Source organism: Megascapheus bottae, chromosome 28, assembly GCF_031878675.1.
Source record: "Megascapheus bottae isolate mThoBot1 chromosome 28, mThoBot2.hap1, whole genome shotgun sequence".
Taxonomy (NCBI): domain Eukaryota; kingdom Metazoa; phylum Chordata; class Mammalia; order Rodentia; family Geomyidae; genus Megascapheus; species Megascapheus bottae.
In genome coordinates, this window is record NC_143536.1 from 6685424 (window position 1) to 6712824 (window position 27401).

Genomic DNA, 27401 nt, shown 5'->3' on the forward strand with positions numbered 1-27401 from the left:
CCGGGTTTCTCTGGGTAAGTTCCGTTTATTAATCATTGTACAAAAAAAAACCTTGGCATTCATTTGAAGAGAAAGAAGATACTATATCCAAATAGTTAATATCTTAACATTGAGAAAGTTCTACTTTTCTAACACGGCTTTTTTGAAAATGGAGAAAACTTTTGGAAAAATCTTTAAAAAGAAACTTATGATTTATTAGAGTACAGGATCCAAAACACATTTTTAGAAAAATATAAAGTGCCCAAATACCAACTTACACAGGTGAGAGCGGCTTCCTGGAGCCAAACGAGGCGCTGATGAGGAAACACATTAAAAAGTCTAGGTACATTATATACAGCGGTCAGCGGGTCGGCCCTGGCTCCGACCTGCGGCGTGGCGTGAGAAGGGGCCGGGAGGCGATGCTGACTGCTGCTCTGGCCCCTTGGGTCTCGGGTGGGCCCCGCTTCTGGTGAGCGTGGGGGACACTGCATGCAAACGACCGCAGCCCCAGCCCCAGCCCCAGCCCCGGCCCCGGCCCGTGTGCACATAGGGGGAGCCCAGGAGGGGATGGGAGGAATGCAGACGTGGGGTGCCCTTGTCAGAGACCCCGGGCTCGCTGGAGCAGGGACCAGGACACACTCGAGACTCTGGAGAGTTCTGGAAACAAGCGGTCACGTGGAAGGAATAGGTGAACGTGGAAAACTCCACTCGTAGGCTGCTAGTATGCACTTTCTCAAATAATGTCATGTAATAAAATAGAAAACTCATGATTTATAGCAATGCGTATAAATCCAAAGACTATAGAAGGGAGAAGGGAGATTCCCCGCTTTAAATTAAAGAGGAACGATGAACACTTGAAGTCTGTGTTGCGTGTGTGAGTGGAGAGTAACTTCTAGTATTCTACCTTGCACGGGCCTGCGGCGGCCTCCCCGGCCCGACACCCGCCAGGCCTGCGTGCAGACGGAGGGAGGGTGGCGGTGGGGGCGCTGTGAGGTCACACACGGTCACGGGACGAGCAGACAAGCCATGCCACTCAACAGTGCCTTCCAGTCCTTTCACTAGTGTAGCGGAGCGCGCCTGTCCCTGCGGCCGGCGGCAGAGGCGGCGCGCGGAGCCGGCAGCCGCGCTGCTGGTCAGGTGGCTTCCGGAGACGGAGTCCAGAGGGGCCGTCGGGTGCCCGCAGGGCTCACCCGTCGATGCTCTCCTTCTTGGCACTGTAAATGTTCTGCACCGTCTCATACACGAACTCCAGGTCTTCAGGGTAGCGGAGCTCCAGCTCTGCGTTGGGGATGTAGTGCGTGCCCGTGAACTCCGAGAAGTAGCGCCCCACGTCGGGGTGCGAGATCTCCAGAGGCTCTACGTTGTACTCCAGGTTTTCTACCGGCAAAGGGCACAAACAGTTTTGGCAGCAGCTTTTCCCAGAGACCACAGGCATATGGTGTTGGGGAGACTAGAGGAGGCGGGGCAGCGTGGGGCTCCCCGGCAGTGCTCTCCTGGGACTAGCTAATGGGGGCTGCACCCATCTCTCCATCCTAATCAACAGCCAGGTGTCCTCACTTGCTCCTGCACCACAGAGCCACCCGCCACAGAGCCAGGAGGAAATGGAGGAGCCAAACCCACAGCGGCCCCACGGCCACCACTAGGCCAAGAGAAAACCATGAGGTGGTTGAAAGTGCACCCAGCTGCCTCTCCAGGCACAGCAGAATACGTGTGCCATGGACATTTAAACTGGACGAAGTCCTTCCTGGCCACAGCCAAGGTGTCCTGCCCCAGCAGTCTCCCCTGCCCACTCACTATACACCCTACCCCACGGCTGGCCCCTAGTTAGCTGAGCCCTCCCTCTCAGGGCCAACCAAGCGTGCCCCCTAGTGGAGGCCAGCCAGGAACACAAGATGCAGATGGGCGGAGCCTGCCAAGAGGTCCAGTGCACTAGATAGAAATGCATCACCAATAGGTTCTACTCAGAGCAATAGGATCCGTGGAAGTGAAGGCTGAGAATTCAGATCAAGAAATATTAACACATTTAAAGCAAACAATCCAGAAATGTACCAACCATACCTAGTGTTTCAAAATTCAGCTTCTCAAGCTCTCCTGCTTGCTAAATATGGGCTGCCATGAGTCAAGATGGTCTCTGCGATGAAGCCAGGGCTCGAGTGGGGGGGCGGCAGCAGCTCGCTCTAGTTCTCACAGCAGAGCAGCACAGTGCCATGCGGCCACCCCCAGAGCCAGTGCACCCCAAACGGCAGCTGCGGCTCTGCATGAAGCAGAACTCAACACCCAGCACAGCAGAATATTCACCCTGATGCGCTCAAGCGGCGGATCTAACTTCCAGTTTAGAGACTACACAACAAAACGAGGCACCGTGTGGAGACCAGCTCCAAGACAGCCAGGCAACCACGACAAAGGTGCCCTGGTCACCGGGGAGAGCTGCTACTAAACACCAGACTGGCCATGGCACTGAAACCCACAGTCCTTAACCTTCAACTGGCTCCCTGAGCTCCTCCCTTGGGCAACTGAAGAAGCCTAGAAGATACATGAGGAACTGGGAGTCACTGGGGTTGGTTCAGTGTGGCTGTGGCAGTGCAGGGAATGGTCCTGTGATTCAGCACTGAGGGACAGGAAAAAGCCTATATCTGAAACAAATGTCATGGCTGGTGTTCTACCACTTGAACCACGCCTCTACTTTTGTAGTGCTGAACGTGATTCTCAGATCCTAGCCCCCTGAGAAACTAGAATTATAGGCATGAACTAGTGCCTGGTTCAGCATCTGCTTTTGCAGAGGAAGGTTTTTCACAAAACCAAAGGCAAAGAACCATCCTGTTTGGGCAAATTCCAAGCAGGATGAAACACAACCAAATGTACCAAGGGACCCAGCGCTCCTCTACATCCACTGCACTGGCCAATACACCTGTGGGAATTTCACATTTTTGGTTTTAGAATATCTTGATTTTATTTAATTTAATTTATTTATTTTGCCAGTCCTGGGCTTGAGCTCAGGGCCTGAGCACTGTCCTTGGGCTTTCTCAAGGCTAGAGCTCTACCACTTGAGACTCAGCACCACTTCTGTTTTTTTTCTATGTATGTGGTACCAAAGAACTGAACCCGGGCCTTCATGCATGCTAGGCAAGCACTCTATTGATTTTATTTTTGACTACATTTGTCAAAACCATGTACAATAAGTCTGAGAAAAGGCAGGCAGGCTTCTTGTATTCATTTCAGTTTTTGGGGGGTAGGAGGGGTTGTTGTGGGGCTTGAACTCAGGGCCTGGGCACTGTCCTTGAGCTTTTTTTTGTTGTTCAAGGTTAGCAATCTATCACTTTGAGTCAAAGCTCCACTTCTGGTTTTTAGGTGGTTAATTAGACTGGGCGGCTTTCAAGCCACATTCCTCAAGTATCAGCTTCCTGAGTAGCTAGGATTACATTTGTGAGCCCTCAGTACCTGGCTTTGCTTTCACTCATTTCCATGTTTGACAATGCTCTTACTCTGAAGTTGTTGGAGACCCCGAGCCCTCCCCCCACTCTTCTCACTGTGAGGCATGTCTCCCCAGAGAGTAGGACAGTGGTGGCGTGAGGCCACTCTGCCCCGGAGAGTGCTGGTCTAGCACTTACTTGGCCCTGGATTTGACTCCCATACCAACAAATGACTTACTATGTATGCTGTGACATTTAATTCAATAGAACTGAAATTCAACAAGGCCCTAAGCAAAAAAAATAAATAAATAAAACAAAAAGGCTGCCTCCCTGAAAGCCTTTTGATCTCTACCCTGCCTGCTTCAGATTGCCAAACTAAATAACCCACTGAAGATCACACTGTGGACTGCAGTTCTCACAAGTAACCACAAGAGGGCATCCGTGGGATGACAGCTAATGTCACAGGGGCCTCTAGAGGGCACAGGTGTAGAAGGTAGAACTGTGGGGAATTTGACTGGCATGTGCAGGGACCAATGAGATCACAGAGTGGCAGTAGCACTAGTATAGGATCCTTGCTATGTGTGCATTGACTATCTCCTGGTGTGGCGGCTCCAGAGCATGCTTACTCAAGTTTGGTTGGGTATCAGTCCTGAGGTTGGCTATGGGCAACAACTGCCTCTGTATACACTGGTGGTGCCTGCCCAAGGCATCTGAATGCTCAAAACAGGCCTGGGGTCAGTGAAGGTCAGCAGAGCTCCTTACCTTGGGCTGCGTATCTACAAGAACCGTCCTCCACCAGCACATTATAGAAGGGCTGGTGGTGGCCATGCGGCAGGCTGTGCACGTTCATGTTCCGAATCCACTCATGTCCCATCATGCAGGTGGGGTCCCAGCCGTAGATCACACAGTTGTAGCCATACCTAGCAGGCAGAAGACGCAGCACATCAGTTCCCTGGCCCGTCAGAGCAACTGTGGAGGGCAGGGAAAACGACAGAGCTCCTCCAGCGCGTCTTCCTCCTGTGTTCCCACTTCTCAGGGCACTCCTGCCCTCCTTACTAAACAATTCCTATCATCTGTAAAGGACTTCTTTCATAGAAGAACAAAGTTCTCAGCAACGAATGACAGACCAGCTGACTGTTCAGGGTAAAGAACAGTTAATAATAACAGAAAATCGCAAAGTACTGGAAACCTTTCATCCAAGAAACCTGAAATGTCAAAATGTCAGAGAAGACTTGAAAGCCCACGTAGGGTCCAGAGCGCAGAAGCCTCAGCCAGCCAGCACACTAGTAGTGTGGTATGAAGAGCAGCACTGGCCCCGTGTCTGCTGGCAGCCGTGAGCACCACCACGCAGACCACACACACACAGCCCAAGACCCACGAAACAGACTCGTAGAGCTGGGCACGCAGTAGCAAGCGGCCAGAGGTGGCCGGCGTGATTCAGAGTTGGGTTCTCCTTCCGTGGCGTGCCAGCTGGCTGGAGGCTCTGCGTCCTGTGCACTCACCTCTTATGCTTCATAATGAGCCCAATGGAGTAGCAGACGTCCCTGTGCTTCTCATCGGAGCGCAGCTTAACCTCCACGCCTACCTCCTCCTTTTTGCGCTCGATGTGCTCGAGCGTGTGCTGCACCAGATAGCCCACTGCCCCATGCTGCCCGGGGTCCAGGGTCTGGATGTGCTGCAGGATGTCAAGCACCTTCAAGACAAGACAGAAAGACTAGGAGATAATATTTTCGCCAGGCCTTTTCTTTTCCGCAGCGTGAGATCTAGACCTACCTATATAGTGTGACAGAGGCCAGCAAGGGAGGGGCGCCACACGGGCCCCTCATGCCTGTAGAAAGCCATATGCTGCTTTGGTAAGAACTGCCAAGACATGCAGACACCGCTGCCTCAGTGCTGATGAAGCCCTAGGGATGACCCCTAGCATGCGACTGCTCAGGGAAGGCCTGCCTGCCTCCATGACCGGCACCCTCGCGTTCACTCTGCCTCTACAGAAATGAGCACTGAACCAGGTTTACCACACATGTGCACAGATGTGCACACACATGCAGGTTTCTGACAAATCTGTCCTTCCAACTTCCCGAGCCTGAAATTACAGGCCTGCTCAGTGGCAAAGGCAACATGGAGTCCAGGCCCAGACCTGTCAAACTAGCTGTTTTTAACTCTGAACTGTTTCCCTCACGTATTAAATAATGATTCTCTATCCTATTTCCTAGTACAACTGAGCCTTCAGATCTAACTAGCCCATGCAGTAGAAGCCATTGCCATGGAAACCCAGCCTTGTCTTACAGATTGGCAATCAAGGGCCTTCCTTTCCTTAAGATGCATGCATTGCATTGCATTGCAGGCTGCCAGCTGTTTTCTCGACCTCCACCCATGGCGGGGCCAGTGTTGGGCCTCGGTGAGTAGACACTGAGGCTGCAGAAAGCATGGTTCAGAATGAGTTCAGCATATCTACTTTACACCTCCCACCCCACACAGGCCCTTTCCTGGAAAATCCCCTTCTCAAATGGAACAAGAGGCCCCGTGTTCAGAGTCTAATGGTTGTGGAGTCTTCTTTTCCATGTTCAGTGGACCGGGAGAGCCTGTGGGCAACACTGCATTGTAAGAGTCTCCCCCTGGGCAGGGGTGTTAAGGGAGGTAAGTAGTGGCACTCTACTGAAGGAATTTGCAAACAACCAGGAAGCAGAGACCTGGGAACAGTGAGGGTTGTCACCAGTTGGGAACAGCTGGCAGTGAGGAGGTCAGAAAAGGAAAGCAGAGCATCTTCTGGGCCCAGTGACAAGAATGAGCAATGGGGGCCACTGACTTCCTGGGAAGAGAGTGTGAGCGGACCCCAGTCAAGGGCATGTGTTGGAAGGGTGGGCAGCTCTCCGTGTAATCAGGGACACTGAGAATGTCACCTGTTCAGGGAGCAGAGGGGCTCCCTCTCTTTTCTCAACAAGTCGGAGGGGTCCTCTCTACCGAAATGCAGAGGAGAGAAGGGCTAAGCATGGAGTACCCTCCCTCTCTGGGAATCTGGAGGTGAGTCTGAGCTGATCCCTTTCCCCACTGGCTAACGAACAACACGGTCACAGACCCACTTCCATGGCAGGTGGCACAGCGGCTCTGGCGCTGTTACAGGTGGGCTCCTGAGCCCAGGACCATGGCTGGCTGACATGTGGCTGTGCCTAGGCCACAGGGATCACTCAAGTGGACAGCATAACGACTGGACTCAGAGGTCTCCTGTGACAGTATGATAAACTTGGTCACTGCAAAACTGTGTCCCCTGGGGGGCAGAGCAGGACAGTGTGGCCCTGGAAGCTCAGTGACCTGTCACAGAGGAAACAAGAAGCCCTGCAGGAGAACCCAATGCTCCTTAGAACAGAAGAACTTAATTGATGGGTCAAGAATGGAGGACTCAATTTGGGATGGCCACCTTTCAATCAGAATGTTCCTTTCTAAGATAAGGAAAAAGCATCAAAGTAAAATAATTACCTTCTCTGGCCAGATCCCCAGGTGGAAGTAAAGTCTGGCCTGGAGGAGCAGGAGCTGCACCTGGTCGGGGTACATGGCCAGGTACAGGTCCAGCGAGTCCCGGAGCAGCTGGTACGACTGGTCAATGCCCTCCCTGGGAAAAATCAGATTCGTCTCATCCTGTTTGTTCACTCTGAAGCCAGGACCCCTTTCCCAGTGCATGTTTGGAAAGTAACAAATTCCAAATGTATTTCCAGCCATCTCTCCCTCATTCTGTAAGTACCTGTAACACTTTAACAAAATGTATAGTACACAGAAACCTTGTGCTAAAGTGGAATCCTCAGCACTCAGGAGTTGCGGCCTCCGTGATGCTGCCCTAAGGTGGGTGCAATGGGCAGAGTCATTCTGTGGTGATATAATGTTGGGCACAGCACACACACAGTGAGCCCCAAGGCCACTGATGGCCTGGAGTGATGCTGGCAGGTCAATGGAGGGCCAGCACTGTGACAATGATTTTCTCCGGTAAAGGAAAATGACATGGATGTCATGTGTGCACGGGGACAGGAGCCTAGAGGAAATCTACATTCTGTTCACTTTTGCTGACAACCTAAAACTGCTCTAAAATAGTCTACTAAAAAAGCTCAGAGGGCCGGGAGTTTGGCCTAGTGGTAGAGTGCTTGGCTAGCATGCATGAAGACCAGCGTTCGATTCCTTGGTACCACATACATAGAAAAAAACGAAGTGGTACTGAGGTTCAAGTGGTAAAGAAAGTCCAAGGACAGTGCTTAGACCCTGAGCTCAAGCCCAGGACTGGCAAAAAAAAAAAAAACAACAACAAAAAACAAACAAACAAAAAATCCCAAAACCTTGGACACCAAGCAGAAAACTACTGCTATCACACACACCTACAACTTTCCCGAGGAATACTATGCTTCTCTTTATCTTACGCAAATCACAAAGCAGATCCGTGCTGACTGCTGGGGTTCTGTATAAGTGACAGTTAGGCACACACACAGACATTTGTCAAGAGCTCACCTAAGCCTGCTGTGAAGGCCTCAGGGAAAAGGCACTGAGAGCACTGAGTGGTGTGAGCACAAGGCCACAGGACCAGCCCCTTCTGGGGGTAGTGATGACTGTTAGTGCTCACACTACTCCACCATGTCACAGGAACACACATGAAGAATTAAGGCTACTGGAGCTCCTCTGATGCCACAGTGCCCAAGTTCCAATTCCCAGGGACCAAACCCCATTTCTGGTACGGGGACCATCTCTCACCGCTTTCCCAGGCTGAGCAGGTTCCCGACCATGCGCTGTAGCACCTTCTTCACATTCACCACGCCGTACAGCGCCGCGGTCACATGCTGGCCAATCAGGTACTCACACTCCTTCACAGTCAGCTGCTTGCCCTTCCCAAAGGCATCTATGTAGATGTAGTCAAAGATGTCCAGGGTTGTCCTAGCCGAGAAGCAACACCCGATGAGACAGGAAGGATTCATCTTTGACACCTCTAACTGGGCATGGAGAGCAGGAGGACCCCGAGTTTGAGCTCCACCTGTGACCATGTCTAAAACCCATTCACCACCAAACCCCAACCCCAGAGCAAGTAGCTCAAACCAGAGGCTGAAGGACCAGTTTACAAACCTGGCCTTAAGAAACAGTTCTGATGTACACCAGCTGCTGGTGTGTGTTAGCCACATAGATCCCAAAAAACTAGAAACATTTATCAAAGCTCTGCAACACAAAGAAGGTTCCAGAAGCGGCTGCAGTGGGCCGAGTATCTGAGGAGAGTTACAGCACACCACCTAGGAAGAGTACAGTCCTCTGCCCTCTGCGTCATGGCCTTAGCTGGATCTGATGACACAGGCCCAGGAACTCTGGCTTCCTGCTGAGAGTGGAGCGCCACAGTGAGTCCTTACTGCATGCTGAGCAGGAGCTCAGGGAGAACTGGAAGCTTGTGGAGGGGTTAGCTGACTCTTGGAAATACTATGCTCTGAAAATCACAAAGTAGATTCTCTTTGACTATTAAGAACCCTAAGTAGAGTGCGAGTGGTTCACATCTGTAATTGTAGCTACTCAGGAGGCTGAGATATGAGGACTGTGAGTTTAAGCCAGCTTTCCATCTATTCAGAAAAAGCTGGAAGTGGCTTAGGGCCAGAACTCTATCCCCAGGACTGGTGCAGGAGAGGTTTGAGGATTACAGTTCAAAGTCAGCATGGGAAGTCAAGTCCATGAGACACATTCAATTAACCATCAAAAAAGCCAAAGTGGAGCTGTGGCTTAAGTAGTAGAGCACTAGCCTTGAGCAAAATAAAAACAGATCAGAGACAGTGCACGGGCCCCAAGTTCCAATGCCATGACCAGTTTGTATGTGTACAGAATCCTAGGGGATTTCTTCCCCTAGTTGTGTTTTGTTTTAAAGTCTTTTAGCAAAACCAAAGAGTTAAATAAATGGTCTAGAAACAAGAAACTCTTCAACTCTTTTCATGAGACTGAAACTTTATAAGGACAAGCAGAAAAAAAATTTACTGGCTCAGTTTATGAACAAAATCTCCTGGACAGAAGATGGACAAACCAAATACAGCAATGGTGTTTAAAACATGATTAATGCCAGGCCCTAGTGGCTCATGCCAGTAATCCTAGCTACCCAGGTGGCTGACATGTGGGGACTATGGCTGTAAGCCCACCAGGCAGGAAAGTCCCTGAGACTCTTATTTCCAATTAATCTCCAAAAAGCCAGAATTGGGTGTGGCACAAGAGATAGCACTTTAGCTTTGAGGTAAAAACAAACAACAACAACAAAAAACCACTCAGGGACAGCTCCTAAGTTAGGACACTGGATTCTTCTATAAATTTAAGAATATTTTAGAGACAGGGCCGGGAGTTTGGCCTACTGGTAGAGTGCTTGCCTAGCATGCACAAAGACCTGAGTTCAGCTCCTCGGTACCGCATGCATAGAAAAAAGCTGGAAGTGGTGTTGAGGCTAAAGTGGTAGAGCCTTGAGAAAGCCCAAGCTCAAGCCCAGGACTGGCAAAAAAAGAGAATATTTTAGAGATATGTAAGATAGGCTGGGTAGAGAAAAGGAAATGGGCTGAAAAAATCATTTTCATTTAAAATAAGGGAGAAATAGGGAGAGATTCAACGCTTAGTTTAGCACCACTTTGGCTTTTTTCTATGTATGTGGTACTGAGGAATGGAACCCAGGTTTTCCTGCATGCTAGGCAAACACTCTACCACTAGGCCAAACTCCCAGTCCTAGTTCAGTTTTAGGAATATGCATTTGGGAATGTCAAGGAAACATACACACACAATGAAGCAACAAATCTACATGCAAATAGATTTGTGTGTTCCTTGTGGGGAGAGGAAAGGAGGGGAGGAGGCAAGCACATAGGCACCAATGAGACTGCCAGGCAGTGATGCCCTGCGCAAGTGATCTCTTGTGAATCTCCCAAGTGTTCATGGAAACATCTGCCCCATTTTACACAGGAGGGCAGTGAAACCGAGTCACCATCCTCAGGGCTTTACATCACACAGTGGGCATGAATGGATCTGAGCCAGCAGTTTCACAGCTTTTTTCCTTTCTCTGCTAACTGGAAAATTTAATGTGGAGTTTTTTGTTTTGTTTTTGGTTGGCTGTGGGGCTTGAACTCTGGGCCTGGGCACTGTCCCTGAGCTCTTCAGGTCAAGGATACCTCTCTACCCCTTGAGCCCCAGCACCACTTCCTGTTTTCTGGTGGTTAATTGGAAATACGAGTCTCTCAGACTTTAGTGCCCAGGCTGGCTTTGAACCTCTACCCTCAGATCTCAACCTCTTGAGTAGCTAGGATTACAATAGGTGTGAGCCACTGTGCCAGCTTTAATGTGAAGCCATTTCTAAGGATTGATTTCTTTCTTTTCTTTTTTGCCAATCCTGGGCTTCAGCTCAGGCCCTGAGCACTGTCTTTGGGCTTTCTCAAAGCTAGAGCTCTACCACTTGAGCCTCAGCCCCACTTCTAGCTTTTTTTCTATATATGTAGTACCGAGGAATTGAACCCAGGTCTTCTTGCAGGCTAGGCAAGCACTCTACCCCTAGGCCAAACTCCCAGCCCAGATTGATTTCTTTCTGAAAAGCTAGACTATAGGAACCTTTGGCCTTAAGACATTAAGGCATAAAAGATAACAGCCCACCTGTACTTTGAGCATTTGGGACTCTGAAGCAAGAGAATTCAGAGCTAAGAGCAGCCTGAGCTTCATGAGTTCCGGAACAGCCTGAACTACATACCAAGACACCCTATAAAACCAAACTAAACCAGAGCAGAGCTGAGAGGTAGCTCTGTGGTGGAGTACTTGGCTAGCACGCATAGGCTCTGGCTTCCATGCTAGCACTACAAAGATTGGTGGCAATGATGATGATAAAGATGATAATAACAATAAAGAGATGAAAATAAAACCCATTTTCAGGGCTACATAATTCAACACTGCAGAAAGGATCTTCCCCCTCCCCCTTGTTTGTTCTGTTAGACGTGTGTGGGAAAGGGGAATTTATGGAAGCAAGAATTTAGGAACTCTTTGATCTGATGTACTTTGGAGCAAAGGGACCTTGAGAGCCAGAAGACCCTGAGGTCCCAGTCATATTTCTCTAACCAAACTAATTGCGATGTTTACAGATTCACATAAGAAAGTGCCTTTATATAATCTCCTCTGCTGGAATCACTTGTGTAACTATCATGACCAGAATATCAACACAGTATAAGTCAAGAAACGAAACATCATCAGCACCCCAGTTCTGTTTTGAGCCCGCCTGATTCCTCTTAGCACTAGCTCCCACATGGCAGAGGTGGCTCACCCTTCTGCGCTTTGGCACCACCGGAGTAGGAAGTGGCTTGGGAAGTTGACAGGCTCCAGTGGGACTCCCAGCTGCCTTGCGATCGTCAGATAAAGCAGAGACATACTGATTGGAATGCCTGTTCTGCGAATCAAAACCTAAATGAAAGGACGCAGGAGGTCACAGGAGGAATCATCTTTCTCATGCAGTCAATTGTTTGCCAGTACAGCGATTTGAACTCAGGGCCTCACATTCCTCTACTTACTTGCTCCATTGGTACTCTTATCACTTGAGCCATACATCTAGCCCAGCTTTTTGCTGCTTATTCCGGAGATAAGAGTCTCTTGGACTTTTCTGCTTGGGGGTGGGTGGCTTTGAACTGCTTCTCTAGACTCCACCCTTCTGAGTGAGTAGCTAGGATTACAAGCTTGAGTCACCATCACTGGGTAATTTAATCTTATTTTTTGTTGGTCATGGGGCCTGAACTTGGGGCCTGGGCACTTTCTGCTCAAGACTAGCACTCTACCCTTTCAAGCCACAGCATCATTTTCTTTCTTCCTTTCTTTTTTCTTGAGTGTTAAATTGGAGATATGAGTCTCATAGGGACTTTTCTCCCTGGCTGGCTTCAAACTGGGATCCTCAAATCTCAGCTCCTAAGTAGCTAGGATTACAGTCGTGAGCCACCAGTGCCTGGCGGGGTCATGGGGCTTGAACTCGGCCTGGGTGTTGTCCCTGAGCTCTTCAGTACAAGGCTATCCCCCTCCCCTTGAGCCAAGTCCCACTTCCTGTTTTCTAGAGGTTAATTGGAGATAAGAGTCTCAGGTCTTTTTGTGCCTGGGCTGGCTTTGAACCTTGATCCTCAGCTCTCAGCCTCCAGAGTAGCTAGGATTACAGGCTTGAGCCACTGCACCTGGCTTCTGGACTTATTTTTAACTGGCTCAGAGTAACTGTGTAGATTTATGGAGTACAATGTGACACTTTGTTTTGTTTCCTGGTGGTGCTTTGCACATGCCAGGCAAGTGCTTTACTACAGAGCTACACCCTCAGCCTATAATCGTCAGGAGTCAGAAAGATAAGACCCACACGCCAAATCCAGTCTACTCGCTATTCTGGTATAGCCAGAGCAGGAAGAGTTTTTCCCTTTTTGTTCATTTGAGACAATGTCTTACTATGCAGCCCAGGCTTGCCTGGGACTTCAGATCTCCTGCCTCAGCTCTCCAGGGCTGGCAATACACCAGCAAGATATGCACCATCACAGCAGCACACTTTACATTTTTAAATGTTTGGAAAAACATCTATTCTGACATAAAAGATGAACTTTAAATGTCAATGTGCATGAATAAAGCTGCTGGGTGCGCAGTCTCATTTGTTTGTGTTGGTCATGTGTCCTTGAGTAAGGGCAGGACTGAAGCTGAGCCAGCCACAGTGTGCACAGGTGCACCAACTCTCTGCCCAGCCCCTTACAGGAGACTACAGAACTCTGCCTTAGGGGCTCCTTTTTTCAAAAACAAACAAACAAACAAACAAAACAAAACTCAAGGGAACAAACAAAATAAAATGAAGTAGTAGACAGAACAATGGGATAAGAAAATGGAGACAAGCAGGGAGCAAATCAAAACTAACACGGAAGGGGCGTCAACCCCAAGTGGCTTCATTTTTTTCCCGGCCCACTAGAGGGCAGCGTCAGGAACCCTGAGCACACAGGACCCTCAGCTGTCACAGGACCTGCTGACCACACAGTGAGGGATACAGGGCCTGCGCTTCTACTAACACTCAGCTTAAGGCTTTGCACACAGTCCTTGTCAGGAGAGAAAAATCCAACAGTTCCATATGGCGGGGGTAAAGATGGTTTACTGGACATTCAAAGTGGAGAAGACACAGCATTTGACAGCTCAGAGATGAGCTGGAAGTATGTGTGCACGTGCACAGCCTCCATCTGCACACAAGCTCTGCCACCCTCCTCTAGTCACACCTCCTTGGATTATTTACAGTGGTGTTACCTACACACTTAGCAAATGGTTGTATTCCTTAGGTAATAATGATAAGGGAAAAGACTCTAGTCACTACAAGCAGTGAATGTTAATTTTCCCACTTTTTTTTTTTTTTTGCCAGCTGGAACTCAGGGCCTGAGCACTGTCCTTGGGCTTTCTCAAAGCTAGAGCTCTACCACTTGAGCCACAGCACCACTTCTGGCTTTTTCTATGCATGTAGTACCAAGGAATTGAACCCAGGTCTTTAAGCATGCTAGGCAAGCACTCTACCACTAGGCCAAACTCCTGGTCCCTTTCCCACATTTTTTTTGATCCAGGATTGGTGGAACAATTACCTGATGCATATACAAGTTGAGGGCATTATAGTAGTCCATTCGGTTGCCCTTGAACTTCAGTTGGTCATAAAGGACATAGTTCATGGCGTCCAGCACCTGGCTCTGGAGCTCTATCTCCATTATCATGGGGGACTCACCTGTAACACAAACATCTACCCTGGGACACAGCACAAAGATCACGATCCTGTCTCCACCCCCTCACCAGGCAACCAATCTAGGGAGAAGATGGGTAGAAGGCTTTATATGACTGTAACCATTGATCACATTCTCTCAATTTTTTCATACAGCTGGTGGTGCTCTACCACTGAGCCCTGCCTTTTGCTGGTTAACTAGAGATGAAGTCTCTTGGACAAAAAACTAGAGATGAAGTCTCTTGGACAAAAGGCCCTGGGCTAGTGCTTGAGCCAGAATCCTCACAGCTCAGATTCTTGAGCAGCTAGGATTACAGGCCTGGGCAACTTGGGAGACATATGGTTGACTGAAATGATCAAGTTGACCAAGTGCCCTGAGGTTTTCTCTGCAAACAGAGCTAGGTCCAGAGCAATTTCACACCTGCCTTGAAGGTCAGGCTGGGGTGGCGGCTGTTGACACCTCGCAGGGTTTTGCAGACAAGCTCCACAATGCTGTCAATCTGGGCTTGAATGTCTCTGAGGCTGATGTCGGAGAGGGGGTTGCAGTATTGGTCAATGTAGACGGCACCTGAGATAAACAAAAACCACAGAATCAGCACTCCGGCCCATCTGCCACCCTAAAGCAGGGTTTCCACACCATCCCCCCAGACAGCCTTCTTTACTGGATTCAGGTCTTGTAGATCATACATAGAGGAGAACACATTCACCACAGCACTTGAAAGTGAGTAACACACTGAGCGTCTCTCCAGGGTCACAGACTCAAACACCTACATAAGCTGAGGTGGTAAAGGGAACTCTCCCTCCAAATCCCCTACTGGCGCCAAATCCAGCACAGGGAACCTTAACAGTACAAGGCACAGGATATGGAAATCCTCAGTGACACCAGGCCACTTACATGCATCATTCCAGACTTGGAGACAACTTCACCTCTGAACAGGGGTGCTGGGAGACCTGTTCCCCGCCCCCCCCAGTGTGTGCTGCTGGAGTCCAGTTGCTCCTGCATGGCTATGCTGCTGCTCTGCAGTCAGCTACTCCCCAGAGCACCTGCATTACTCAAGTCGGTCACTTTGGGTCAAAACTCTCCTCTCAACCACTGGTAATCCCACAGCTTCCAGGGCGGAGGGTGCTGGCTGAGATGTGCCATTTTGACAGGAGCTCAACTCCAGCATGTGCATGGAAAAATTCCAAGGTGCTGAGGCCATTTCACTTTAGTTGACTGTGACAGATTTATCATATTCTTTTGGATAATACTAGACTTCTATAACATCAACTGTTATCTAAAATAGGCATTGTAGGGCACACAGAGATTTTAAGGATCTAGAACGCAAGAAACTAGTCATTCCAGAGACCCATGGCTCAAGTGGTAGACCATGAGCCTTGAGCAAAAAAGCTCAGGGAAGCTGGATGCAGTGGCTCATGGCTGTAATCCTAGGTACTCAGAAGGCTGAGATCTGAGGATCGAGGTTCAACTTCAGCCCTGACACTAAAGAGCCAGAGACTCTTCTCTCCAAACTAATCACTAGAAAACAGGAAGTGGGGCTGTGGCTCAGGGGTAGGACGGTAGCCTTGAGTTGAAGAGCTCAGGGACAGTGCCCCAGGCCCAGAGTTCAAGCCCCATGACCCCCCCCCCCAAAAACAAAACCCTCAGTGATCGTACCTAGGCAGAGTTCAATCCCCAAAACCCCCAGACCAGTGTGGGTTGGGGTGGGGGATAACTAAATGTAAGGGCTGCAAGTACTAGCACACTGCCTGTAATTCAGTGCTTGGGAGGCAGAGGTAGTCCTGTGAGTTCAAGGATAGTCAAGACCCTGTCTCAAAAGTCAAAAGAAGGGCCGGGAGTTTGGCCTAGTGGTTAAAGTGCTTGCCTAGCATGCATGAAGACCCGGGTTCGATTCCTCGGTACCACATATATAGAAAAAAGCCGGAAGTGGTGCTGAGGCTCAAGTGGTAGAGCTCTAGCCTTGAGAAAATCCAAGGACAGTGCTCAGGCCCTGAGCTCAAGCCCAGGACTGGCAAAAAAAAAAGTCAAAAGAAGTACAATGTACATGGCAAAAACAGGAAGTATTTGAGGAGGCTGACCTCAGTAGCTGAGGCCAACAACACCTGAGCAGCAGGGGACCTGAGGAGGTGGGACCCTGCAATGCTCAACCCAAAGCCCCTGCAGGGCCCTTCACTAGAGAAGCAGGACACTGCAGAAGTAGTGGGGAAGTGTGATGTCAGGGGGACGACTGATGGTAGGGGGCATTGAAAAGCAGGCAGACGACGCCCAGGCAGGGTTTGGGTTGGGCTGCTGGAACAGGCCGTCCGACTGGCAGGCAGGACAGCCAGGTTCCTTAGAAACTGTTGGAGGAGAGCTATTGATCAGCGGTGACAGCCCACATGGGACCATAACAGGTTGGAGACATAACTGGAAATGGTGGAAAAGAAAAACTCCACAAATGGGTGACTCCCTCAGAGTGGGGGGCGGGGAGTGAGTGTGGACTTCATAATCACCGTTGGCGGGGCTATCTGTGTAATATTCCAGGAATCAAGACTGCTGAAAAAGTCAAGTCACACTGTGTTCCTACTCAACTTTGCAGGAACACCAAGGTGTTCCCCCTGCATGCCTGCCCACCCAGCTCCTTCCTGCTCTCCAAGCACAGAACAGCCTGTCCCCATTAACCTCTGACCAGAGGCTGAGATGTGCTCCAGCTCCTAGAGACCCTCCTTTCTCTAATCTGGAAGCCATGCTTCCAAGCTTAGAAGACATTCATCTCATTAGGCCACCTGTCACCACTCGTCATCAATGATACATCATTAGAAAACAGTCTTTTTAGCTGATTTCTAAACACGACCCCTTAGCTCTCACTTGCAGTGCAGCTCCTTCACTGGCCCGACCACAGACTCAACCCTCATCCTCCTCCTCCACACAGCTCAAAGACCTTCATCCACAAGCACTCGGAGACCCACCTTCAAGATAGGACTCATAGTCGTCAGGCTGCTGAAGAAAAGCCTTGAGATTATTTAAGATTTTCTGTTGCCGTAGGTAGTAAAGAATTTTTTTGGCATAGTATTTCCAGGTCAAAGCTTTTCTGGAAAACAACAACAAACAGGTCAGTAGGAATTCCAATTGCCTAGGTTTGACTTCATACTATCATATCGCGATCTTAATGAGACAACCAGAATCGCCTTACATTCCTGCGATCCCGAGTGGCGTGGGTAGAGCCAGCTCAGTAGAAGACTCCCACCTTAGGTAGTGGTGACTAGTTGTGCCTGAGGGTGTCAGGTCTATTTCCCACTTGCTGAGCAAAGGGAATGCCAGGAAGAGAGCCGAGCATGTGGGATTCTGCAGTGGGTTTCCTGGGCCACCAAGTTACCATGCTCCCCTTCTATGCCTGTGGCCATGCGGTTCTCCCTACCTTGGGGGTCCAAATAGTTCCCACTCTGATCACAGCCACCTGGATAAGAGCTCTACCCAGAATTCAGCCCTATATAACCAACGGCTACCGCACACCCCACTATGGCACCATGGATTATTCCTTGTACCCGGCAGCCATCATGTTCCTGCTCCAGGGTGCTCAGCGGCTCACTGGAGGCCTGACTAGATTCTCCAGTATCGCTCCATCTCACCACTTCATCAGTTCCAGACATCCCTGCTCACTCCAGCTCCTGACCCCTGTGCCCAGACCATGGCTGGATGGCTGTTTCCTACCCTCACTCCTCTGCTCCTCCTTTTTTAAATGGTGCCCTCGCACAGTTCCCTGCCCAGCACTGCTGCATAGCAGTTTTCCTTTTCTAATGTAATAAATAGCTTGCTTTTGGCACCGTTTCCCTCACTGCATTGCCAGCTCCAAGAAGGCAGGGTTTTGAGGGGTGTTCACTGCTGTCTCCTTGGTGTCTGCAACCATGTCTGGTGGACAGTAGATGCTGCCCGAAGCTCTTCACTGGATCATTCCAATGCACAGGCTCACAGTAAGTGGGAGTAGGGACTAGCTTCCTTTCGCCTATCTTCACGTAAGCGGTGGCATCAGCAGAGGTGCCTGCTCTACCTGCTCTTTAACCCTGGAGCTGCAAAACGCACCTCAGGTAACGCCTGGAACAAATGAGCAGCTTCATGAATGTTCTTGCATCCATCAAACCAAGCAGAACTCTGCACAATGTACGCCCTCTGTGGCCCTTCTTCTGCACCCTCCTGCACTGTAGCTTATCGCTTCCTGCCCCTGAGCTAGTGATAACTGTCAAATGTGCATCCCTAAACACTCTAGCCTGACACATCTCTATTTGCATTTTGGTGCTGCAGTGTTTGAACTCTTAAAAATCTCAAGATTGCTAGGCACGTGCTCTACCATTTGAGCCACACTTCCATCCCTATACTCAAAAAAAAAAAAAAATCTCTTTATCTCCAGAAACCATCTCTTTCCCTCTTGTATTTTATTTGTTGAAGAAACCACATTGTTTGAACTGTAGCTGCTAGCGGTCTGGAATTTCCTAGCTGCACCCATGTTTAATATATTATCCTCAACATTTTTTATTGGAAACCAGACATAGGGGTTTAGTTTGACTGGATGTGTTACTTGGCCAGATGCCTTCCCAGGGGTGGAGAGGGCTTCCATCAAGAAGCACTTAGCAGGGAGGCAGGTACAGACAGTTCTGTGGTAGAGCAGGCTCTTAGCTTGATTGTTAGCACCACGAAATAATACTATTAATGCCTGTCTCTTCTGTGATATTAGCAGCCACTGTGACTCATGCCCACCTGTTGATTCCTTAGAGGCAGCAGACTGGTGGCAAGAAACTATAACTGAACCAGCTTTCATCAACTGCTGTGTTACATCTACAGAGAAAAGCTTACGCATCCAGGATTTGGTCCCCAACATCATAGAAGGCAGGGAGAACAGGATCTGTGCTCATATTCCTTGTATTATTTTCAAAACAATAACTTCAGTTTTGATTATATTCCCGAAGGGACTAAGTATGATTTTGTGCAAATCCTGCTACGAGCCATGGCACAAGACAAATTTGGTGGGGTCCATTCACACAGATGCTCTGCCTGGCACATCTTCTGACTTCACAGCTGGCCTAAATGCTTCTGATGTGAAGTGCTGTCGGGTGTCTTGCTACCAGATGTTCTGGGCTCACCTTGGATGTAGCCTCAGTCATTTCTCAACAACCTCTGGCTTCTTTCTCAGGAGTGGCACCTTAGATTACCCGTACCTTCGGAGATCACCTTTACAGGTGATTAGGATTGCCAGACCTCTCAGTCTAGTGGCCATACACGCTCTTGAGCACACACTCCTGAGTACATTTACATACAAAATACTCCATGAATCTCTACCGGCCCCTGTAATGAAAAGTTGAGTCTCCCAAGTTTTTTCCCATGCACTTCCCTGACAGCACAGGTGGGAGTTCACAGGTGAAACAGCTCATGCCCTCATCACATATGCAGTGCCTTCTCACTTGGACTTAAGTCTACACACATTTATCACCAGCATTCAGTGGTTTTTGCATATACTAACATTATCTGCCCTTGGGGAATCCAGGTCTCTAAATTCTTCCAAGTTGGTAAGTTTATATATATTTGGAAGTCAGTTTGGCTGGATATAAAAATCCCTGGCTGACATTTTCGTTCAATCTTTTGAGTATCTTTTTTCCCTCTGGCATAAAGCATTGCTGCTGAGAAGTCTGATGATAGATTCTCATTTCCTTTTCTTTGTTGCTTAAGTTCCCATAGGATTTTCCCATCTTTAAAATCCAATGGTGGGGCCAGGAGTTTGGCCTAGTGGTAGTGCTTGCCTACCATGCACGAAGACCTGGGTTCAATTCCCCGGTACCACATACATAGAAAAAAGCCAGAAGTGGTACTGAGGCTCAAGTGGTAGAACTCTAGCCTTGAGAAAGTCCAAGAACAGTGCTTAGGCCCCGAGCTCAAGCCCAGGACTAGCAAAAACAAATAAAAATAAAAATCCAGTGGTTTTACTCATGTATATTGCTGCTGGTTATTTTGGCCCAATTTTCTCAGGTTTGGTCTATACTTGTTTGTTTCAAATCTTGCTGGGCATGGTAACACATGCCTAACACATCATACTGAGGAGGCTGAAGCAGGAGGGGCATAAGTTCCAAGCCAGCCTGGGATCCATAGTAGGACCCCATCTCAAAACCCAAAACAAAAATGAAAACACAACTGTAGGACGTAAATGCAAATTTTCTTTAGATATCCAGGTGCTTTCTGTTTTACATCATGCACTCCCTCTGTTCTTTCTGTAAGTAAACAAGCACTGCCAGGAATGAGCACAAACAGAGTCCTCTGTGAAAAGTAGAGGCCCAATGTACTTGAGTCTGAAGCACCCTGCTATGGAGAACAGCCAGTTTACACTTCTAAACACTGACTGAGACAGAAAGTAGCATTAGAATAGAATTATGTATCTTCCTAACTCTTCTTGAGAATCTATTCTTCTTACCACTTTTAAGAAGCCAGAAACAGCTGAAGTGGTAAAGCACCAACCTTGGGTCAAAATAAGGAGCAGTGTATCCAGGCCTTGAGTTTAAGCCACAGTAACAGGAAAACAAACAAAACCCTACCCAACCAAGAAGCAAGTAACCACCCTAAAAATAACAAAAACCTTATGATCTACCCTACAAAAAAGCAGCCAGCCATTCCCAAAAGTGAACTCTATCTCCAGGAGATCGGGATTGACACCCCCCCCAAGGTACTGTTGGGTGGAAAACCCATACAGAGAAGCAGTGCCCGTGGGATCCCAATTTTGTGAAAATCTGCTCCCCCTTCCCCTCCCCATGTGTCTGTCTACTGGCACTGCTGCACAGAGCAGATGCTATACTAGAAATCAGAGGCGGATGGCGGGCGGGGGTGGGGGGTAGTGTGAAAGGAGTGCACGAATGTGAAAACAAGGTACCCACACCAAGCATCAAACCGAGGCCACCAGCACAGACATGATGGCCCTGTCTGGGTGGAAGGCAGAGATGCACATGAATAAAACGACAAGTGGGATTTACTTTTAAGGCTGTACCGTGCTATTAGATCACACTAATTCAGTTATAGATCACCCAAAATAGAAACAGGAAAACGACCTCCACCTGTACTTATCCATGGCCCAGAATAGACATCTTACCTCTCCCCTGCGGCTACAGTGACAGATATGTACCTCTCTACATCCCCTAAGCAACAGCTACAACATACTTTACACATTGTTGTGAGATGGTTCACAGTAACTTAGAGAAGACACTACACTAGTACTTTTCTCTCCTCTACCACTAGTAAAGTTATGTGAACTTTCAGAACAGAAAATCTTTTCATCAGGCAAGTATGGCTGAAGGCCAAGTCGTCTTGTGGGTTCCTGGAAAATGATGTTCAGTTGTAAAGTATAAAACATTTTAGGGTACATACTAGCAGGAGGGGGTACAACTGTCAACATGTATTAAAATAGAATGATACAATTTGTTGACATTGTATTAGGAAGGGGGAAAGGGTATGGGAGTCTCTGGGTGGTGGTGATGTTTGAGAGTAACTGAAATCCATTGTACACATGTGTGAGAATGTCACCACGACATAACTCCCTGTATGCTAATTATAAAAACAAAACATTCTAAACAACCACCCAGAGGTAATGGAGTCATCTTCATTAGGAGAGGACCGCCATTTCTCCTGGAGGCTCAGTATACAGTTACAATGGCAAAGATCAAAATAAGACTGCTTCACACAGACTTCAAGAACTGTAAAATCACCCACTAAATTAAGACACACTTAAACAGATTAAAAAAATAAAAAAAAAAGGTTAAACTGAAGCAGGTGGATCTGGAAGTGGCAGAGGAGAGGTGGCATGAAGGCTGGGTCACTGACAGTACAGAGGCTGTCCAGAGCACTGAGCCTAAGTTGTGCTGGGGCCACACAGGAATTCTTTCCTTCTCCCCAAGTGACTTTCATAGTTTCTCTACAATCATCCCTCAATACCTGGGGAGACTGGTTTTAAGTCCCTCTCAGACATGCTAATCCACACATTCAAGTACCTCATCTCAAAAGGCACAGTACTGCATAGACCCCCCCCGCACATCTTTCCATACTCTTCAAAGCATCTTTACAACAGACTTCTAATACCACATACAATGCAAATAGTTGTTACGCTGTTTATGGAATGATGACAAGACAAAATCTGTATAGTTCAGAGCATACTGTACAATGTCTTGTGATCACGGATGCAGAGCTGGGCTCATGGCTGCAGATGGCCAACTGTGTAGGCACTGTCTTATACCAAAGCTGTGACTGCAATAAGACATGCCGGATCTGGAAACAGGCCTCAGGCAGACTCACCACAGCAGTTTTCTCTGGAGTTATATATATCGGTAAATCCCTACCCTGTGAAAGCTATGGCTTACCTGCCTTCCATATTTAGGATGCACACCAGTTCATCCTCAAAAAAGATCTCTGGTCCCTCCAGGTTTTCAATGTCACTAAAGCCATTACAAGGGACCTACGAGTGAAAGACAAGCAGGATTAGGAATCTCAAGGAAACTTCCTTTCCTGGGTAGCACACTAGGCTCTCCAGCGCCCCCCCCTCCCCACTGAGGGAGGGAGAGAGAAAGTGACACAGAGAGGGGGTACACTGCCTAATGAGGTTACTTACAGATCAGTTTCCAAATGCTACAACTTCTGAAAAAGGCCTCTCAGAAGTGGGATGTGAAGAAACACAGCCCCTAAGTGAGGCCAGGACTGCCATCTTCCCCAGCTCACAACAGAAAACCCAGACAGTCTGTGTTGTGGAGCCAAGGACTAAGGCTGTCCAGGGCAGGAGGCCCCCTCCCACCCTGTTGGTGGGCTTGGCCATGCTCTCCATTGAGGCTATGACTTTTCCCACTTTGCTATGGCAAAAGTGGCCACAATGACTCATGCTAACCTGTGTACAGCCCCAGGGCACAGGAACACAAGGGTCCTGAGCCACAGCAATCACCTAGGCATAGAGCAATCTTATGCCCCTGAGTGTTCAAAGTCCTTGCCACACTTCTAATTAAGTAGTGGTGCAGGGAAAGAGGAGGGGGAAAAAAAGACACAACAATCCATCATTATAAGATAAAGGCACAGTTAAAAATGCACAGGAACACAGCTAGAATAGAAGAGGTTGTAAACTAGACTAAAATGGAGCGCACCAGAGGCCTGACACTAGAATCCCTAAATACCTGAGTGTGCAAACACACTTAAAACTCGCAGTTCTCACTCCACTGTGGCTTAGCCAGGCTATGGCTTCTATAAAGCACAACACTGCTCTTTCTCACATTAACACACACTTACATAAATCGTTGTACTTAGGGAATATCTGTTCTTATTCCTCCCAGGGGAACGAGTTGAAACTTGTCCAAAGTCCAAATTTTCTTTTTCAAAACCTTTAAATCTTTCCTCCCTTTTCTTCTTCTTTTTTTTAGAAGCACTGGAGTTTGAACTAAGAACCCTGACACTTATTAGGGATATGCTCTGGCATCTGAGCTATACCTACAGCGCTATTTGCGCTGTAGGTTATTTTTTGAGATAAGGTCTTGCTTTTTGCCCAGACCAGATTGCACTGGCTTCTTCTTACTTGCACTTTCATGGATAATGGATGTGATAGGCACGGGCCATTACATATAGCTTTTTCTGTTGAGATGGAGTCTCAAGAACTTTTATGCTCAGGCTGGCCTGGCACCACAATTCTTCCAATTTCAGTCTCCCAGGTAGTTAGGATTGCAGTTGCAAGCCAGTTTGAAAATAGTCTAAGTTTACAAGCTCTATTACCTAATAGCAATCAGAACTAGAAAGTCAAAAGTTATCACCAGTAACTATACTTCACAAAACCAAAATAGAATAAAATAGCCAGGCACTGATGGCTCACACCTGTATTCCTAAGTACACAGGATGCTGAAATCTGAGGATCTCTGTTCAAAGCCAGCCCTGGCAGGAATGTTTGTGAGACTAGGATCTCCATGAATCACAGAAAAAGCTGGAAGTGAAGTTGTGGCTCAAGTGGTACAGCCCTAGCCTTGAGCAAACGCTCAGGGACAGCACTTAAGCACTTAGGCCCAGTTAAGCCTCAGGATTTTGGGGGGGGGGGGGGAGGAAATCAACTCTATTTGCTGACTCTCCTTTAGGAGGGTCAGAAGTAAAATACATATTCCATCAGTTGTTTTTAAAAAAAAAGCAAAGCTCAAAGCCAGGCATGGTGATGTATACCTGTAATCCCAGCACTTGCATGCCTGAGGCAGAAGGATCACAAGCTCAAGGAAAGTCTGGGTCATGCGGTGAGACCTTATCTCAAAGCAATAACAACAACCAAAAAAACAAAACAAAACAAACCCCCAAACCAAAAACAACAACAAAAAACCCTCAGAATCAAAAATTCCCAAACACCCAACAAACAACTTCCAGAGACAACAAAGAGGAATGAACCCAAGATACGAGACAATTTTATTTGAGAGAGCAATAATTCTGATTTATAGAAATCCCTTAACCCTCTGTTACCTTAAATAATGCAGTTCACTACTGGACACAACCTGCGAAGAGCAGAGGGAAGAACAGACCACATTCATTTCACCAACCCCAACCCTTTTGGGAAAACAACTGTGACATATTTACAGTTGCCCCATCATTGATGGTTCCTCATATCACACTGAGGTTTAAAAAAAAAAGTTTAACCTTACTAGACGAGAAATACTGCTTATCTGGATTCACTCCTCCGGGTGCAGCATGACCCCCTCCCTCTCCCCTCCCCCCATTCTCCCTGGCTTTAGAAAAGTAAAGCTGGCAGGGACAAGTGGCTCGGTGTTGCTGGAAGGGAGGGAAAGGACACAATGACTCTTGCAGCCATGTAAGTGAGTAAGGGATTGTGTGAGTGAAGAAAAGAGAGATAGTAACCAGAGCTGGATGAGCTAATGCCTACACACACACACACACACCAGGAAAAAGCAAAGCGCTCCATCCACAAATCCTTACATGCTCTGAAAAGAACCTCTTTGAGAACGAGGCTACAATCTTCCGGGCTTCTAACCCAGCTTTCTGTCGAACTTTATATTCTTCCAGCCAATTGACGTAGTCGGTGGGGCTGTAGTGTTTCATAAGGGAAGGCCACCTACGAGAGAAAACAGGCTCCTCTGCTCATCATTTACGAAAACACCAAGACGACGATGACGACGAACAACAACAACAACAAAAAACTCCCGAAGGCGAGGGATGGGCTGGTGGGGAAAGGGGGGCCCTGACACGGCTCCCGTTCGGATCTGCACACGTCGAGTGACCTTGGCGCGGCGACACGAAGGCTGTGTGTCTCTCGTCCCCGTCTCCAGAACGAGGGCAGTTCTGGCCAACCATCCCAATAACGGTGACAATAGTAACAGCGATGGCGCGCGCCGCCCGAGCGCTGGCTGGGCATCCCCGCATCGGATCGTCCCACGGCCACACGCACGCACACACACACGCGGCTCAGGCTGGCCACCATCACGCGGTTAACAAGCAGGAGGGGTGGGGGAGCCAAGCCCACCCCTGCCCCGGCCCAAGGTCAACAGCGGGGAGGACGCGGAATGTGCAGCCGGCCCGGGGAGGCTGCAGCCGCGGGCGCCCCGCCATCGCGGGCTCCCCGTCAAAACAGCAGCGAGGCCGAGGCACCAACGCGAGCGGAGGCCGCGCGGCGGGCGGCGGGCCGGGTGGGCGCCGCGCCCCGGGGCCGGGCCCCGCGCAGGGCCGCCGCCGCCGCCGCCTCCGGGGCCGCCCGCCGGCCTCGGGCCTTTGTCTGCGGGCCGGCGCGGGCAGCGCGGCGGGCGCGGCCGGCGCGCGAGGCCCGCGCGGGGCGGGCGCCTCCACGGCCCCGAGCACCCCGGCGGGCCGAGGGCCGGGCGCGGGCGCTCGGGGGGCCGCGGGCTCTCACCTCACCCGGAACTGCTCCTTCCACACCTTGCCGCTGCTCTGGCACACCTCGCGCAGCCGACGGCAGGTGCTGGACACGCGGCCGATGTCGAGCGCCGTCAGCGAGCCGCTGCACAGGATGTACTCCAGCACCTCTCCGGGCAGGTGCACCAGGCAGCTGAGGCCCGCCGCCTCGGGCGCGGCCTCCTCCGCCAGCGCCGGCACCACCTCCATCGCGCTGTCCCCCGCTGCAGCCGCCATCTTGTCCGCGTACCTGACGGCCGTCGTGCGCGGGGGCGCGGGGGCGCGCGCGCTCGCTGAGGCAGCCCGCGCGGCCCCGCCCACCCGCAGAGGGGGCGTGGCCACGGAGAGGCACGCCCCTCCTCGACTCCGCCCCCCTTGACCCGGGATGGAGTGGCCAGGTTTTTGGGGGGGGAATAAGGCCGCCTGTGACTGCCTCAATACAAAAGCAGCATCGTATTCTGAAATTAAGTTTTTCTTTTGGTTTTGTTTTTTAAAGCAAGGATTCGTTTTTAGCATATCAGGGTTAAATTAGGGAGAATTAGGAAAAGAAAGACATTTCCTGCATGAGAAGCAGGAAATGGGAGTTAAAAGACTCCTTCAGGTGCCAGGAATTAGGCCTAGTGGTTGAGTGCTTGCCTAGCATGCACAGAGACCTGGGTTCGATTCCTTAGCACCACATACATTGAAAAAAGCCAGAAGTGGGGCTGAGGCCCAAGTGGTAGAGCTCTACCCTTGAGGAAAGTCCAAGGACAGAACTCAGGCCCTGAGCTAAAGCCCAGGACTGGCAAAAAAAAAAAAAAAAAAAAAGACTCCTTAGAATTAAGTTTTCAGTATGACATACAAACCCTCAGCCTAATTTTGATTATGTTCTAAAAAATCTAAGTACCAGTGATTGTATATAGAGATTCCCTTCTTGAATACTTGTTTGTTGAACACGTCATCTGAAATATGATGTAAAAATCAATGCTAATAAATTCTTTAATAAAAAATTAAGTTTTTAAACCGACAAACAAAATTGTATATGTTCTCCTGTTCTTCCTGTGTGTGCAGGGGTAGGTAGATCTTTGGAACTTCTACCAAACCTTAGGTATTTTCACTCTCCCCAAATTACAGACTTGGTAAATGGAGATTTGGGGGGTAATTTGTTCAGCCTCTGGCCCTAGATTTAAATCCAGACCTACTTCATTTCTGTTGGGCCATCCTCTGACCTCATAGAAACAGTTTTCTCAGATGGGTTTGGAGCCAAGCAGTTTACTGGGTTTTTGAAAAAGCCAAATGCTGGTGGTTCATGCCTGTAATCCCAGATACTCAGGAGGCTGAGATCTGAGGATTGTGGCTCAAAGGTTCCCAAGCAGAAAAGTCCCTGAGACTCTTATCTCCAGTGAACCAACAAAAAGCCAGAAGTGGAGATGTGGCTCAAGTGATG

General features: G+C 49.0%; 1 protein-coding gene across 3 annotated transcripts; it reads right to left on the bottom strand.

Moving 5' to 3' along the window:
• Positions 1-26232, bottom strand: Fbxo21 (F-box protein 21). Of its 3 annotated transcripts, none has more exons than XM_090320188.1 (12): positions 25974-26232; positions 25046-25181; positions 22465-22559; positions 17050-17171; positions 14522-14668; positions 13970-14106; positions 11665-11801; positions 8118-8297; positions 6864-6996; positions 4892-5082; positions 4152-4309; positions 1-1356 (listed from the first exon to the last, which is right to left on the bottom strand). In XM_090320188.1, the coding sequence occupies exons 1-12, from the start codon at positions 26210-26212 to the stop codon at positions 1166-1168; spliced, it is 1866 nt and encodes a 621-aa protein (XP_090176314.1). In that variant the 5' UTR covers positions 26213-26232; the 3' UTR covers positions 1-1165. The 3 variants fall into 3 exon arrangements, with proteins under 3 accessions (XP_090176314.1, XP_090176313.1, XP_090176315.1); XM_090320187.1 differs by having other exon boundaries at positions 4892-5103; XM_090320189.1 differs by lacking the exon at positions 25974-26232 and adding an exon at positions 25348-25496 and having other exon boundaries at positions 4892-5103.
• Between the last annotated feature and the right edge of the window lie 1169 nt (positions 26233-27401).

What these genes read in the sequence shown, in the direction of transcription:
- Fbxo21 (XM_090320187.1), bottom strand. Translation starts at nt 26,212, where the DNA reads ATGGCGGCTGCAGCGGGGGACAGCGCGATGGAGGTGGTGCCGGCGCTG. An exon ending in TCAACTTGTATATGCATCAG is followed by an intron (nt 11,802 to 13,969) that starts GTAATTGTTCCA and finishes CCTTTCATTTAG; the next exon opens with GTTTTGATTCGCAGAACAGG. An exon ending in CTCATTATGAAGCATAAGAG is followed by an intron (nt 4,310 to 4,891) that starts GTGAGTGCACAG and finishes TCTGCCTGCTAG; the next exon opens with GTATGGCTACAACTGTGTGA.